This window comes from Octopus bimaculoides, chromosome 10, assembly GCF_046866305.1.
Source record: "Octopus bimaculoides isolate indiv1 chromosome 10, ASM4686630v1, whole genome shotgun sequence".
Taxonomy (NCBI): domain Eukaryota; kingdom Metazoa; phylum Mollusca; class Cephalopoda; order Octopoda; family Octopodidae; genus Octopus; species Octopus bimaculoides.
The window spans coordinates 95515955-95532740 of record NC_142937.1 but is presented as its reverse complement, the minus strand read 5'-3'; the positions used below and the strand labels follow the sequence as shown (position 1 = coordinate 95532740).

Sequence of the window (16786 nt, the reverse complement as noted above, 5' to 3'; positions counted from 1 at the left end):
ATACTGTAACCTGCAGGAAAAGTGAACGGGTGCCATTCTGCGAGAGAACCTTTAGAAAGATTCTTGAGATTTAAGGAGATTTTATTGTCACCAATCGTCAGAATAACATTCCTGGTAATTGTATTAGCATGTAATAGCTTTTAAATAATAATAATGGTTTCAAATTTTGGCACAAGGCCAGTTATTTCAGGTGGGGAGCAGGTAAGCTGGTTACATTGACCCCAGCACTTAACATAATAATTTCATCAACTCTAAAAAGGTGAAAAGCAAAGTCGACCTTGACAGGATTTGAACTCAGAATGTAAAGAACTGGAAAAGATGCTGCCAAGTATTTAGCTTGATGTGATAAAGTTTCTGCCAGCTGCCCCCACCCCCACCCGCTGCCCTCACAGAGTGGGGTCCAACAAAGAAATATATACTTTATATTAACATTAAACGTAGTTTAACATTCTTGTCTATCATAGTCCTTTATCTTACATTTTACTTGTTTGACTGTGGTCATGCTGGGGCACTGCCTTGAAAGGATTTAGTAAGCCTTTTTCTATCTCTCTCTTTTGCCAAATCGCTAAGTTACAGGAATGTAAACACACCAACACCGGTGATAGGGGACAAATACACACAGACACAACCACACATATATACAATGATATATATATATATGACAGGCTTCTTTCAGTTTGTGTTTACCAAATCCACTCCTGAGGTTATAGTAGAAGACACTTGCCCAAGGTACCACACAGTGGGATTGAACCTGGAACTATGTGGTTGGGAAGCAAGCTTCTTACCACACAGCCAAACCTGCGCTCCTTAACACACAACCTCATCAAAACTTCTTTACAGTTAAGAAAATATCCCAACAGTGGGAGGTGAAAACTGTATTTGTTTAAATGACAAGTGATTAAGAAGAAATATAACAAAAGATTTATAATTTAAGAACCAAAAAGATTCCAAAAGCAATGAAAAAATTCCCACCAGATGCCAGCAATTAATGATCAAAAGCTTATTGTTGGTTCAAAAGACAGACAGACCTAAGTGCAATTTGTTTCAATGTTTTAAAACCAAGTCGAAAGCAAAAACCTAAAGAACTCAATTCTGAAAATGGTAAACAAAATAACTTTGAAACTAACCTCATACACAGAAACTGGCAACTTTTGTAATTATAGAAACTGTGAAATTTAGTGAAGAGCAAAACAAATATTAACACAACCATAATGGAAGTCTACAATCAAATGGAACATAGATACGTTTAAGAAAACCAATAATCCAAACACCGAATCCAAGCAAAAAAAGCTATGAACTAAAATACTGCAACAAGTGTTTAACATTTTTTCTGACAAAACAAAACGTTGTCAAACCTAATATTTATACAGCGCTAAACATTGGTAAAATGCAAGTTGAAACATTAGTTGACAAGTTCCAGAAAGAAAGAAAGAAAGAAAGAGAGAGAGAGAGAGAGAGAGAGAGAGAGAGAGAGATCTGCTAAAATAAACATAGTAGTCACAAACTGAAACAGAAAAGCTAGACACAGAACTGGTAAGGAATCTTTCAAAAGATTAAATCAGCTGCCTTCACATGTCTAAAGAAAAGAAAAACCTCACAAAATTCCAAATATCTGGACAGAACCAAAATGCAGTTTGCATTAAGTATCTCACAAGTGCTTTCAATAATATCTTCATTTATGAACTGAAATACCAAGTCAACTTATTAAAGGTATAATTTATCTAATTAAGAAAGGATAGAGGCAACATCAAAGCTCTAGAACTGTAAATTAAATAGCCGTGAGTCTGCCAACTGTTATCGAGATACTGAAATCATATCAAAACAATGATAAGATGTCAAATCATAGGAAGATGGTTCGTCTGTGTTTGAGAACCAATTAAATGATAAAGAAAATAATGCTTTATAACACTTCTTCTTGGAGACAGAACAGCTACTTTGAATGGAGAAAATGGCAAACAAACAAAAGTGAAACATTCATTTAATTCTAATAGAATGAACCAGAATTCTAACAGTAAACAATGTACAAATAAGGGGAATGGTTTATTTTTAAAAATCTGGCTCTTACTACTTTTATTATTTCTGTCAAGTGCTAACCCCAAACTAAGGAAGTTATTAAAACCTGTTGGGCCCTTTTTATGGAACAACAACAACCCTAAAAGTCACAAAACAAATCATTGTATTTTACAGCATGGAAGAAGCACTTTTGTTTGTGAAAAAAAAACTTCCTCGAAAATAACCCTGCATCTTCCACGATGCTAGTTGAGAAATTGTTGCTGTAGTTTTTTTAGGGTTAACTGAAATCAGCCCCTTACAAAGACTTATTTCACTACTTACCAACTGCAAGTATTTTCTATGTTATTAAACATTTGATTAAACTAAAAATATTCCTATAAACACATTGACAGAGCCAAATTGTGCTGTTGCTGTGCTGCTTGCTTATTAATAGCAGTGGTGCAGTAGTGCCCTCTATTGAGAAATTGCTAAAGGTTGGTTTTTCATCTCAACGAACAGGAATTCCTTTTGTTTCTTCACACTCAAACATCTGGAACATTGTGCATTTGTTACCAGGCTTTCACTTGTATCACAAACCACTTTCAGTTCTGGTTAGCAATCTTCATGGTATGGCACAGGAATAACTGCAGTTGTTCTATCCTTGCAAACCACCTCAGAATATGATGTTTTATATTGATGATGTAAAATTATATGGTAATGTCTAAGAAGTGACACAGTTCTTCTATAGAGTCCAGGCCACTTCTTTAGTAAGGATATTTACATGTAATGTAATGCCCAAGAGATGTACAAAAATCAATTTATCCAACTTGTCAAGAATCAAAAGATTGTTGATAAATCTCTGACATGAACAGTCATCCTCTATAAATTAATAATAAAAAAAAAATATTTGCTAGAACTTGATGGATTAGAACAGCTATAACTGTGCAATGGACTGTAAAATAATGAAATGTGCAACCATCCATGAAATGCACCGTCCGAAAGCAAATAACTGCCCAAATGAATGAGTGAAAGCAAAAATGGATGATCTAAATAGAAATAGATTTAACAGTTCAATAATCCAGATAATTCTCATTATGATAAAAAAAAAAAAATCTTTCGTAACAATGAATCTGAAGTAAGGAATATAATTTGAAAGACTGTCAGGGGTTGAGATTATTTCAAAGTCAACACATCTTGCAGCTCATTACAAAATAACAATAGAGACAATATCACAGGCTAAACATCAATATCACACCAGAGGAACTCTTTTTCGTTTTAATTCCTATTTTGGTAAAGACTAACACCTTTTTTTTCACTTAATTTTTGGGAGCAGTTGGGTTCATTTTTAGTATTCCCGTTTGTGAGAGCAGTTGAGTTAATTTCAAATATACTCATTTTAAAAATCCTCCCTGGATAATCGCCGAGAGGACGTTGGCATTGCCTTGGCAGAGGTTTGCACTCCCTGAATGCTCGTCTTCTTCTTCTTCTTATTATTATTATTATTGTTAAGGCAGCGAGTTGGCAGAATCACTAGCATGCCAGGCAAAATGCTTAGCAAGCATTTCATTCGTCTTTACGTTCTTGAGTTCAAATGCCACCAAGGTGAACTTTGCCTTTCGTCCTTTTTGGGGTCAATAAAATAAATACCCGTTGAGCCCTGGGGTTGATGTAATTGATTAGTCCTCTCCAAATTTCAAGCCCTGTGCTGAAATTTGAAATCATTTTTTTTTTTTAGATTGGCAGAATCGATGATTAGAAGTATTGCAGGGCATTTTGTCCTAAGCTCTGATTTCTGCATTCTGAGTTCAAACTGTGGTGAGGTTGACTGCCTTTTATTCTTCGAGGGTCAATAAAATACATCTCCAGTTGGTGTTGCTGACAAACCCCTCTTTCAAATTTCAGTGCTTGTACCTATATTAGAAACAAATAAGGGTGGTAGACTGACAGACGCATTAGAGCATTATACAAAATACCTTGTGGTGTTTGTTCCAGCTCTTTACATTCGGAGTTCAATTCCAGCCAGAGTCAACTTAACTTTATTGACCCAAGAAGAATTAAAGGTAAAATACCAGTTAAATACTGGAGTTGGTATAATTGACTAACCCTCTAGACCAAAATTTGAATGCATTATCATTATTATTATTATTATTATTATTATTACGCTGGACAAAATGCTTAGCAGCATTTCATCCATTTTTATGTTCTGAGTTCAAATTCTTCTTATTATTATTCTGAGTTCATATTCTGCTGAGGTTGATTTTGCCTTCCATTCTCTCTGGGTCAATAAAATAAGTACCAGTTAAACGCTGAGGTTGATATAATCGACTAGCCCCCTCCTCCCAAATTTCAGGCCTTGTGCTTATAGTAGAAAGGATTATTATTATTAATATTTCCCATACCATTATTTCTGACAAGGAAACAAGTCTCATATATAAGGAATATGTAATCTGAAGAGTCTAACAGATATTCTTTCTGATTGGATTGGTCTGGAGGAAAGGTTTGTACGCAGAGGTTTTGCAGGCCAACTGACCACTGCTCACAAGAATTGGTACGATTTAATATTCCTCTCTTACTTTGTTGCAAGTCAACAGTTGCAATAGAAAAAAAAAAAGTACACATTCATGCACGTGTGGGTGTGTGTGTGTGTGTGTGTGTGTGCACACATCTGTGCATGTGTATGTTTTTGGTGTATATAATGCAGAGTCAAGTACTACAACAGCAATATTGGTCAGAGGAGTTGGAGATTGTTTAACAAGATTCAATGTTAGCAAATTTTTAGGGACATGCAAGTAAGTTAACCTTTAGGAAAACTCAACTGATTTTTTTTTTTTTAATTCTAAAACAAAGTAGCAGGCACAATACTGCAACAGAGCCAGTTTTGCAAAACACTAAAAAAAAAAAGACAAAAAATAAAAACAAAATTCTTGGAACAGGAAATAAAAAAGCAGCTTTTCTGTAACATGCTAATCCAACAGCATCAATGAAATAAATTACACACAAATCTAAATACAGGTATGCACACACACGCGCACACACACACACTGCTTCATGCTTTTGACCATGCAAGTAAATTTAGAGTTGAAAAATAACACACAATAAGTGAAACAATAAATGCCATGCTCACAAGGATCTTAAATATATTTCAAAAAATGAATAAAAACAGAAATGTAATTGAAATGAAAGCTGTAAAACTAAATGTCATAATAACTTCATTAAAAAAGATATATTAAAATAGAATAAATGAAACAAACCTAAACTGTCTTGGCCAAAGGTACAACAACAACAATAAACATTGATGAGCATTGACTTGACAAGATACAACCAATTAGAAATGTTGTCAACACAGACACAAAATGTACGGTGGAAGGTGTACAGACATACATCAAGTAAACAACACACGGCAGGTTTTTGCTAAGGCTTCAGTTTTTCTAGAGTCCAACAGAGAAGCTGGTTCAATTCTATCTGCTTACAGTTAGAAATATAGATATATATGTAGAGGTCTTGAGAAAGATATAACTAAATCGTTTATTGGTGTATTTTGAAGAGAGTAGAGCTTGTAATATATTGGGTCAACACAGGATGGAACACAGTCTGAAGACCACCAACATTGTTTAGGTCCTAAAACATTCAGCCTTTTAACCCCTCTAAAAAGTTTTAACTCCCTATATTGCAAGCCATATATACATGGGGGTGCTGAAAAGTTTCTGACTTTAAGAGTATCGCAAAAGGCCTAGTTGGAGGCACAACATTCCAAGTTCTTTTATAGAATTTAGAAAAATTGAAGGACCACTGCAATACGTGTGTGAATCTGAGAGGGGAACATATTGTATAAAATCATAATTAACTGATCCTCCTGTATTTTCTTTTATCCAAAGCCAGGAACTTTCCAACAACCCCTCGTAGCTGTATTCACTACAAGATACACCTTTAAATGACTTAGATCTAAGTTTTATTTCTCCCAACAATCTACTATGCAGAGAAACAAAATGTCTTGGAATTTAAAATTAAAACTAAGGTGCCTAATTTCAAACCCCAAATTGCTAAGTGGTTATTTGCAGAGACCAAACAAGACAGCCTAACATATACTGTTAACATAACCACTGTCCAGAAACAAAAACATACTCAACTGCATACACCTCACCATACATTGCACCAACAGAAGAAGAATATCAAAATCTATTTAATTTATTTGTATAATTAATTATCAAGATTTCCCAGGTTGAAAAGTTACCATAACATGTTAGGCATGCACTAGACCGTTTTCAATTTATAATTTCTAGTTAAATACATCACAGGTCTGAGTTTAAATGCTACTTGTCTTAATCTTGCCTTTCAATCTTCCAGGATCAATAAGAGACCAACAATATACTGTCATCTAAAAACTGAAGACTTCCAACTTCATTTTTGGTAACTAAAGGTCTGGGACAATGCAAAATTAGCTGTTTGGCATATTCATTTCATTTGCAATAGTGGACAACTTAAAAATAAATGACTTCACTGGATCCAAAGAATAAATGGAATCTTCTGTGAATATGAACTGAACTGAAAATAAAAGTTCAATCCATTTCCTCCAAGACTCTGCTTTCAGGCAAGAATATATTTTCTAAACAAGATGTATATTAATGACAAAGATACATTAAGCATTAACCTTTAGTCACTTTCAGTCCAATACCCAAAAGTAAATGTTCTGCAGAAAATCACATGTTTCTGGGAAATTCCATTCGAACATAGGGAAGTGATATTGGTTGGCAGCCCAAAAGATAAAGAAACAACTATAACAAAACAATCTCTCTAAAAATAATATTGGTTAGCAATATTTTGTGCTTGTCATCTCATAAAATAATCTTAAAACTGTAGATAAAGAAAGATGATCTAATGATGGGGAAAAATTTTAAACAGAATAAACCAAATATCTTTTAACACTTAGAAATAGTAAATATCCAGTAAGGTCTTCAATTGGATTCAGATCAAACAATTTTAAGATTTCAAAAAAATTTATAACAATTTCTGTTTTTAATAAACATTGCTTATTACTAAATCTATTAATGTGAACAATTGCTCATCTAAAATCAATTACCCAGATATCTGAAAATTAAAACTTTTAATAAATGAGATAAATACTTTAAACAAATTTTTTAAATGCAGGTGGGGGTGTTAGGCAAAATATGTCAGGGTATGTCAACGAATGAAAACAAAGTGAAAAGATAGTGTATTACTTTACACAGGTTGCTTAATGATTTTATAATATTTTGGAAAAAGATTCTCCTTTTCAAATAGAAGAAAATAATCAAACAATTTTGAAATATGTTGCTATTGACAAGCTATTCTAGTGTGACACTAAATTTTCTTTTCATATCTATCTGAACTTCTCTCTTACCTATTCTCTTCTATTTAAAATATTTCTGAAATACTTTCAAATACTAGAATATTGTAATTTATTTCTTAAATAATCTGTATAACACTTAAACATTAAAATAAAACAGATTCATGCATGAAAAATTTTACTGACAACAAAAAAGAAACAAAACAAACTAAGAACACTACTAGGTACTAGTGAAGGGGGGTGGGTTGACAAGGAATACTACAAAACTGAACCTGGGGTAATAAAACACAACTACAAGTGTTCATCTGCAGGAATGGGAATAACTAACAAAGTTTAAACTAACAAGTGGGGTCCACCAACACACAAACTAGAACACCAAACAAAAAGCAAACACATATGAAACAATACACTGTATTATATACACACACACATACACATCACACACAAATGTACCTACACACACACACACATATATATATATATATATATATATATATATATATTTGCACAGATGCTCACAAATACATTTGTGTATTAAGCAGTTCTTTATTTAAGCAAGCATCTGAAAAATCTAAACAAATGTACATGTGAAGTATTCTTCCTTGTCATTTGTTTTACTGTCGGCCAATGAACTCACTTCCTTATTAAGCTTTGATGATATCTACTGAACTTGAGATAACTTGATTATTACTGATATTTAAGTTCCTTTATTGTTACACATTTATTCTCAACTTGCTTCAATAAATAGTCTTTAAAGTGAAATATGTATTGTCTGTTGTCATGTTTAAGAAGGGGAATGTGAAAGGTTGTGACATTATGTTTTTATATATATATATATATATATATATCATCATCATCATCATCATCGTTTAACGTCCGCTTTCCATGCTAGCATGGGTTGGACGATTTGACTGAGGACTGGTGAAACCGGATGGCAACACCAGGCTCATCAAATTTGTTTCTTGTGAAGGTGTTTAATTTAAGTGAAGAAATATTAGAGTAGTCTGCATCAAAGTCATAATTGTAAATAAATCTTGCTTACCATTAATGAAGATTTATAGAATATGATTCCTACTTACTGTTAACATATTAAAGCAAATTTCAGATACAAGAAGGTTATATATATATATATATATATATACACACACACACACACACACACACACACACACTCAGTATTGGACTAATCAATTTTACAGAAAATTCCATTTAAAGACAGTAGAAATGGATTTAGTTAATCTATAATTTTCTCACATCATTCCGATCTCTTCAAATTACTTAAGACACCTGTCATTTGCAATAATTCTTACATTTTAGCAGTTTGAAGAGCTAACCCACAAACAAACATATGTATAGGAATCATTTTGGCTCTTTGAAACTAAACTAACTTATCTTTCTATCATGGAAGACAGAAACAATATTATAAGAAGATTCCTAATTAAACCACTTTCATCTTCCTATCACCCTTCTGATGTGAATATGGAGGAATGTCCTCCCTTCTTTCTTAATGATTAAAATACAAATGGCTTAAGCCACACGTTGTTGATACATAACTAATAATCAAATGAAGATTTCAATAACATTGTATGAGAATGCCTGCCTGCCAGTAATAACATCTGCAGCTTTAAGTTTACAATTTTTGAAACCCAAAACAAAATAATAAGTAGATTTTTTTTTTTGTTTTGTTTGTAAAAAGAAAAGAAAACCCATTAGATATTAAAAAGAAATCCTATTTCAAATTTCAGAATAAATATGAACAAATTCACATACAAATATTCATATGGACAGACATAACAATTTGTTTTTTCTAAAGAAATAAATATAAATATATAAGAAAAATACAACACTATCAATGAAAAAAAAAATCAAATAAATTAGCAAAACAAAATAGAATGTGATTCAAATATGATAAAATAACATTTGAGGCCTTTCAACAGATATTAATTTTAGAAAACCAAAACCTTAAATAACCATGAAGCAGAAGTTACTGAATGAAAAATATAATTAATTAACTATTTTGATAAGCAGCTTCTCCCTTTCCGCCATGGTGGACAAGTGAATGTTGAAATGTCATACAGTTGGGAATGAACAAATAAAATTTGTAAAGCTTTCATGTACATAAAGTAGTCCTGTCACAAGTGATTTGAAAGTCAATGTTTAGCTCAAGTTTCTGTGCTATGAAACAAGATGGATGCTTCTTTCATAAGCATCTTTTCCAGAAAGATGCTGCTGTCTTTAAGTAATCTAAGGCAAGTGGGATTAAATGCTGTGTTCAGTGACATAACAAAGCTACAATAAATTTATGAGCCAACAGCCTGTCCTATACATTAGCTGCATGACTATTGAAACAAATATAAATTATTCACATTTAAAAGGTGAAGTTTGTTTACTTTCAGAGTGGTTCTACCTGTTAAGCAATTGTCTAAAGTCAAATTGAATGAAATATGAACAGACTATCATATTAGAAAGAACGTGACCCAGTGTGCTACGAGACTCAACTATATGAAATACATTGCTCAGGTTGTTGTTTAATGTACTCTAAAGACTCCTATTCTTTTTACAGTAATGTACTTTTTGCAGTACTCTATATATATTCAGCTCTTTCAAACCATAAGTTAGCTCAAGCAATGCTGATTGGATACAGTTGAAAACAATAACCTACAACACTCTTTTCTTTTCTACTCTAGGTACAAGGCCTGTAATTCTTGGGGAGGGGGAAATCAATTAGATCAACCCCAGTACGCAACTGGTACTTAATTTATCGACCCCCAAAAGTTTGAAAGGCAAAGTCAACTTCAGTGGGATTTGAACTTAGAACGTAAAGACAGATGAAATACTACTAAGCATTTTGCCCAGTGTGCTAATGTTTCTGTCAGTTCGCTGTGCTTTCAATAACCTATTATTTATGCAAACACATCATCATCATCATTTAACGTCTGCTTTCCATGCTAGCATTTAGTAATAAGTCATTCTAATTTGTGCATCATGGTCACAACAGTTTACTATACTACATCCAATGACAAAATTCAGCAATACCATTATTGATAATTATCTTCTACTTTCCCATTAATTAATTATACTATTTCATAAGCAGTTTCTATAAAAGTCTTTACAATACCAGAATTACAAAAAAAAAAAAAATGTCTTTTGACAAATTTGACATTCATATTTCTTAGAATCCTATACCAGTTGCATACTGAGGTCGATCTAATCGACTGGCCCCCTTCCCCTAAAAAAAATTTCGGGCCTTGTGCCTAGAGTAGAAAAAATTATATTATTATCCTTTTTTTAAAATTATGAATTCCATAATTTCTGATGCAGCAATCATTTGCAAATCCTTTAAAGATTTATTTCTTATTCCTTTCTGTGTTACCATGGCTTTGTAAAGTTTTATTATTTAACAAGTGAAATTCTGCAGCAAATGAAACGCAGCTTTACAATTGGATTGTTAACCTTCTTTAGACTCGTTACTAATAAACTTGGAATGGCATCTAAAATCTCCAGCTAATTAGATGGAAGTAACATTTGTTATTTCATCCCAGATCAGCACTGATCAAACAGACCAGAAGATAAAATATATTCCTGACCTGACCATCCCATTTTTTAATCAGTCAAACAATATTTCGGACTAAATTTAAGTAATGTACCCTTCCTTTCCTTTCTTTACATGATGGCAGGGTGTGATATGAGTGAGATTTGCTGGATATTTCCAACAGAGGTTGTTCCACACTGGTAAAGTATGGTGTGTCTGTAATGTAGAAATAATACAGTTCCTAATAATACAGTTCCTTATAATACAGTCTCAACAAATCATTTCTTTGAAAATTACAAGAAGCAGCAGAATTTTTCCTGCCATATTAAAATGAACCCAAGTATCACCTGTTTTAAGAACATCTTTTTCTGTTCTTGCTGCTGCTGTTGGTGATGAGGCTGCTGTTGCTGCTGCTGTTGTTGTTGCTGTTGCTGGAGAAACATTGACTGTTGTTGTTGTTGCTGTTGTAGTAGAGGATGCTGAAGCGGAAGTGGAGCAGACTGGGTCCGACCGAGTGGGCGATGCCTGTCAAAACAGGAACAAGACAGGTTTCACATTTTGCAGTTAGCTGGTGCCATGGATAGATGGCACCAGTGTTAATGCCAGACACATCATTGACATAACACAACCTGAACGGAAAAGACTGAAACCTAAAGCATAATTCAACAAGTGATTTGGATAGAAATAAAGTGGTATCAAAAAGTAGCCAGACTAGTTCTGTAGCACACCAACAGATGGCAGCACACGGTTGCATACACCATGTGAGCTAGCAATGACCTTCAGGAGGCAGTGGGCTGAGTGACATTGCTGTGTTTACTTTGCAAGTCATGAAATTTTGTGATCACATGTGTCTGCTGTAGTCTGTGATTTTTGTCATGGACAGGAACAAAGAACCAACGTGAAATTTTGCATTAAACTTGGGAAGTCTGCTGCAGAGACACTGAGCTGAAGGCAATGAGGAAATGCAGAAGAGTGGACTGGACACTTCAAATGCAGAAGAGTGGACTGGAGCAATATGAAATGAAATGTCTTGTCCAAGAACACAACTCACTACCCAAGTTCAGGAATGAAAATCACTATCTTGTGATCATTAGTGCAACTAAAATTACTCCACACTTGAAAGACAGGGAGAGAGAGAGAGAGAGAGAGCTTACACAATTTTGGAGTTAGGGTTAGCTTTATAGAATTGAAGTAGATCAGTTCATGGTTGAAACTACACTCAAGCATCTGATTGTGAAGATCTTATCATTGGGCTCTGACACTCACCACCACTGTTGTTTTAATGTCCAGTTTTTCATGTTTGCATGAGTGAGACAAAATTTACTGAGTCAGACTCCCAATGAATGAATGCCTTTCTAGTCACCAACACCAACTTATTTCCAAGGGAGGTAATGCTTGCTGTTATTGGCAGGACTGGGAATGAAAGACACCACTTGTGTGAGGGTGGCACTCATTTACAACTATTATATGATGTCAAGACAAGGAGACATTAACACAAACATACATACATATACACACACACCAGGCCTTTTCTTTAGTTTTTGTTTACCAAATTCTTTCACAAGGCTTTGGTTGACCTGAGGTTCCAGTGGAAAACACTTGCCCAAGGTGCCATGCCATGAGATAGAAACCTAAGCAATGTAGTGAGGAAGCAAACTTCTAAAGCACACAGCAATGCCTCTGCAGTAATTTTCATTTGGCAAAAATCAAGAATAAATTGTCAACTGATTTTATAACAGTGTATTACTGGTATTTTATATTAGTGATCAAAAGATGAATGAAAAACAGTGTCATCTTTCATGGGATGATGAAGATGAGGATGAGGAGGATACATAAAATAAAGTTAGTTCTTTGGCAGGTGAGAAGAACAAACCTTTCACATTTTTTTATGTAGGTTTCATTCATACATAAACCTTACATATTTTCAATCACAAAAATATGCCAATCCGACTACAAATCCTGTGGATATCATTGAAAGAGGCAGACATCTGGATTTTAAGCAAAAGGGATAGAGTTATTGAAAAAAGAAAAGAAAAAAAAAGAAAAAAAAGGAATTATTAATTCAATATTGTAAAGTTTGAAAGGAGGTTACAGAAACCAAACAGTGTGAAAATGCTTGGTCTGTCTGTCTGTCTGTGTTGGTGCCAATACTGTCATCATCATCTTTTGCCAACAAAGAATATTATTGAAAAGCCAAATGGATTACAAGAAAACAAAAACAAGCTGTTAACTTACCTTAGACGAGCATGGGCGACCTGGGCATCGGAAATACCGGAACTCACAGAGCTTGGAATAGAGTATGGACTCACAAGTGGAGAGGTTAATTTTCCAGTTCGGCCTTCTTCAAATGCTTTCATCTGAGGTATGAAGGCTTGGTTTTGAGGAAATTCCCCATCAATAACTTAAAAGAAGAAAGGGAAAATAATTTTCTTTGAATTTTTTATTCCATTGTTTTATTTTCTTGTTGTTGTTTACAATATTCAATATGGAAAATGAAACCATGTTACTTTTACATCCACTATGTTGGAAAGCACCTGGTTTTACCATCAATGATGTTACGTACATCCATTACATGTTTTAGAGTTTTCAACAATTAGACATCCTCACTTAAGTGAGGTTAACTTATTGGCCCTTTGTGTACAGCTCCTGTGATGTAGGTCCTGTAGAGGGACTTGTCTGCATGTCACTGAATGGATTTGCACTTTGGCCACCACAAAAGGAGAAAAATACCAGCAGTAGATAAGAGGGTGACACATAACTTTTATTTAGTCAATGATGGATTTCTATAATTTTCTTTCAATTAATTAAATGCTTGAAAGTAAATATGATGAAAAGCCTCAAAATAACAATGACATACCATGGCGCGATGGGTAATATGGTAAAGTATTTGGTAATATATGACTGGTCAATGGCAGGTTATACCTGGCAGCGTTCATGGCACGGACATCAGCATCAGTCATACCTGATGAAGGGCTACTGTTGCTGCTACTTCCCTGCAAGACAAGTTGAACAATAAACACTGAGTGAAGACAAGAAAAAAGAAGAAAAAAAAAAAAAGGATTTCAGCTGAAAAGTCATAACAAATCTATTTACTCTCTTGCAATAATAAGATAATATTATCCTCACAAAATATGGCAGTGCCAATAATATTGGTTTGAAAATCTGGCAATGAGGCTGAAATGATGTGAAATGTTAAGAAACAATATGAGGAAGTAGAAGAGGTAACTGACTCTCAGTTTGTTCTTCTTTTTTATTATTTTTCTCAAGAAAATATTTGTTGTTCTTTTTTATTATTTTTCTCAAGAAAATATTTGTTCTTCTTTTTTAAGTATTTCTGTCACCCAGCTGCTTTTCTTGTCTTCATATCCTTTATGCTCCTGAGCAGATAGCAGTCAACTTTTTTAATACCTGGTCCCCTCTGTAGGGTCCTTTTGTGATAGACCTTTACTCTCTCTTATGCATTCTCTTCAATCCCTAACATTGCCATGGGTCTTTCTTCTCTGTGTCACCGATGGCAAGTCTGCCACTCCATATAACATAATATCTGGATAACAAGATTTTTCAAGTGACGAGATGGTTAATGTAAGGTATTTGTTTGTCATGTATTCAAATTTTGCAACAAATAATGGCTGATACAATTAGCATATATAATTAAAAATAAAAACATTCCAATCACTAGTTAAATAGTCTTGTTTTGGAAAAGTATCTGAATATAGTAATTATACAAAATATCTAAATTAGTAGACATATTCAACTCATGTCAGTAAGCATTCCTAGATTAATGTAATCATACCGTAACAATTTATTTAAGATAATTTTTATGTCTATTAACCTAATCTATAAAGAGCAGGGTTTAGTAATTAGTTTATAACCTCATTATCAGGCTTACTAATTAACCTCATCCATACAATGCAGGATTTACTAATTTATCTTATAACATCATCTATCCAGTGTCAGCTTTACTAATTAGCTTATCTGCTAATCTGTCTTCGCTCACTTTCCACTCGATCAATTACAGATGTTTTATTCCAAAATGATGGACGGATTCTTTTCCTGTATCCGAATATATCCCAGCAATTCCTGACTTCCATGCTTCTCATTTTATGACATTTTGAGGTCCCTCTGTTCCAGTTCCTATCCAAATATGGGTAAATCACTGTAGCCCTGAGCAACTAAAGCTTTGTGAATGGAATGATAGATGAAATGGTAAGTCTTTGGTTGACATCTGGTGAACATACAAGAAGACAAAGGGAAATGCAAATGCTCTCTCTCTCTCTTTCTCTTACCCCCCTCTCTCTTTCTCTTACCCCCCCCCCCCTCTCTTTCTCTTACCCCCCCCTCTCTTTCTCTTACCCTCTCTCTCTCACAGGTTTCTTCAGTTTCAGCCTAACAATTCCATTCACAAAGTATTGGTTGACCTATGACAATATTAGAAGACACCAGCCAACAGTATCCATGAAGTAGGACCTAACCCACAATCACATGGTTCTAGTGCAGCGAATTTTTTCTTCTTCCAGCTATTACATCCTGGATGTTGTGCTGGGGCCGACGTTAAGAAGGCCAAGAGAGCATCTGTGTCTGCTTGGAAGTACATAGGGATAAAAAAAAAAAAAAAACAACGTCCATGTAACAAAGTCACACTCATTTGCAGGTGACAGCTATGTCCTACTTTTCTTAGAAATAAGAGAGGAAAACAAAATAATTTCAAAACATTTCAATATTTCACCCAGGAAATATTAAAATGATAAACATCGATTAAAATAATAACTTCATCGTTTATTTGATATTAGGTTTCCAATCAGCTTCAGGTGCTGTAAATATGGAGAAGATAAAAGTTAATAATCCTGTGTATTCTTCTCGTCATTACTACACAGAAAATATGACCCAAATACTACTTACAGTAGAGGTTGGAGGTCGTCCAAGAGAAATGTTTGGCATGGAAGGCGACGTATACAAACTTATATCTGCTCCTTGTTGAACAATACTGCTTTTATATATCTGGAAAGGATAGGAACCATTATCCTGGAATATAATGAAATTTATAATTAGTTACATGAAGGGTGTTTAGATGGCAGTGGAAGTGTTGCTCGTTGTCGTCCAACTCTTTCAGGATTCCACAAAACAAGAAATTAAACAACACTTAACAGTTCAATTATCCATTTCTACATACATTTTTCTTTTTTATCACTCAATGTATGTTGAAGCTGTTAAAAATGTTAACAGTATTATGTAATTCATAGATAATTTAAACTACAAACATTTAAGCAACAGGAGTAATATACACACATGAAGATTAAGTCGAGGCAAATTTATTGTAAATTTCATAATGACCCAAACTTTAAGTTTTATCTGACAGCTTATTCAACCAGTGAAAGAAAAAATAAATTTATGATGTTTATACAGCAAAAATGAATTATTATTACTTCTAAAATCCTAAATAGAAGGAATTTTGATTTTATTAAGAATAAAAACCTGACAAATGAGTTTAAGTGTCAGAAAAATAATTTTAAAAGCAGGGAAAGGATAGCGAGGAGGTAAAGAGATATAACGAAGGGAAAAGAAAAACGATGACAAAAGTCAACAAACGGTGAAGCTGATAAGAATATGATTTCTTTTGAATTTTGGGAAACGGATGGCTGAAGAACATATTTCTATATAATGTGAGTTAATGTGCTTGTGTTGTATTGTTAGCGCATATGTGTGTATGTGTGTTTGTTTATATGATTCTGCAATGCAAAATACAAATACGTCTTGCTAGCAGGCACAGATTTATCTCCCTTTGCTTTCACTCTTTTCAGTGTGATCTTAACATACAAGAAGTCTGCCTCTTTGGTATTTTAAAAGAAAAGCAGTAAAATATTCAATAAAAGAAGAATTTAAAGAATGGAAGTATTTGAAAGATAAACTATTCAAATCTTGATCTGTCTTTGATATTGTAT

The 16786-nt window shown here is 33.8% G+C and overlaps 1 protein-coding gene across 21 annotated transcripts in view; it reads right to left on the bottom strand.

The window, feature by feature from the left end:
• The window catches only part of LOC106877934 (histone deacetylase 4), a 203746-nt gene that overhangs the window by 21957 nt on the left and 165003 nt on the right, over positions 1-16786 (bottom strand). For all 21 annotated transcript variants that reach the window (XM_089359069.1, XM_089359060.1, XM_089359058.1 and 18 more), the window contains 4 exons: positions 15747-15869; positions 13705-13840; positions 13083-13248; positions 11195-11372 (listed from right to left, as the gene is read on the bottom strand). In XM_089359069.1, coding sequence (XP_089215195.1) covers positions 11195-11372; positions 13083-13248; positions 13705-13840; positions 15747-15869 — 603 coding nt within the window. The remainder of the gene's footprint in view (positions 1-11194; positions 11373-13082; positions 13249-13704; positions 13841-15746; positions 15870-16786) is intronic.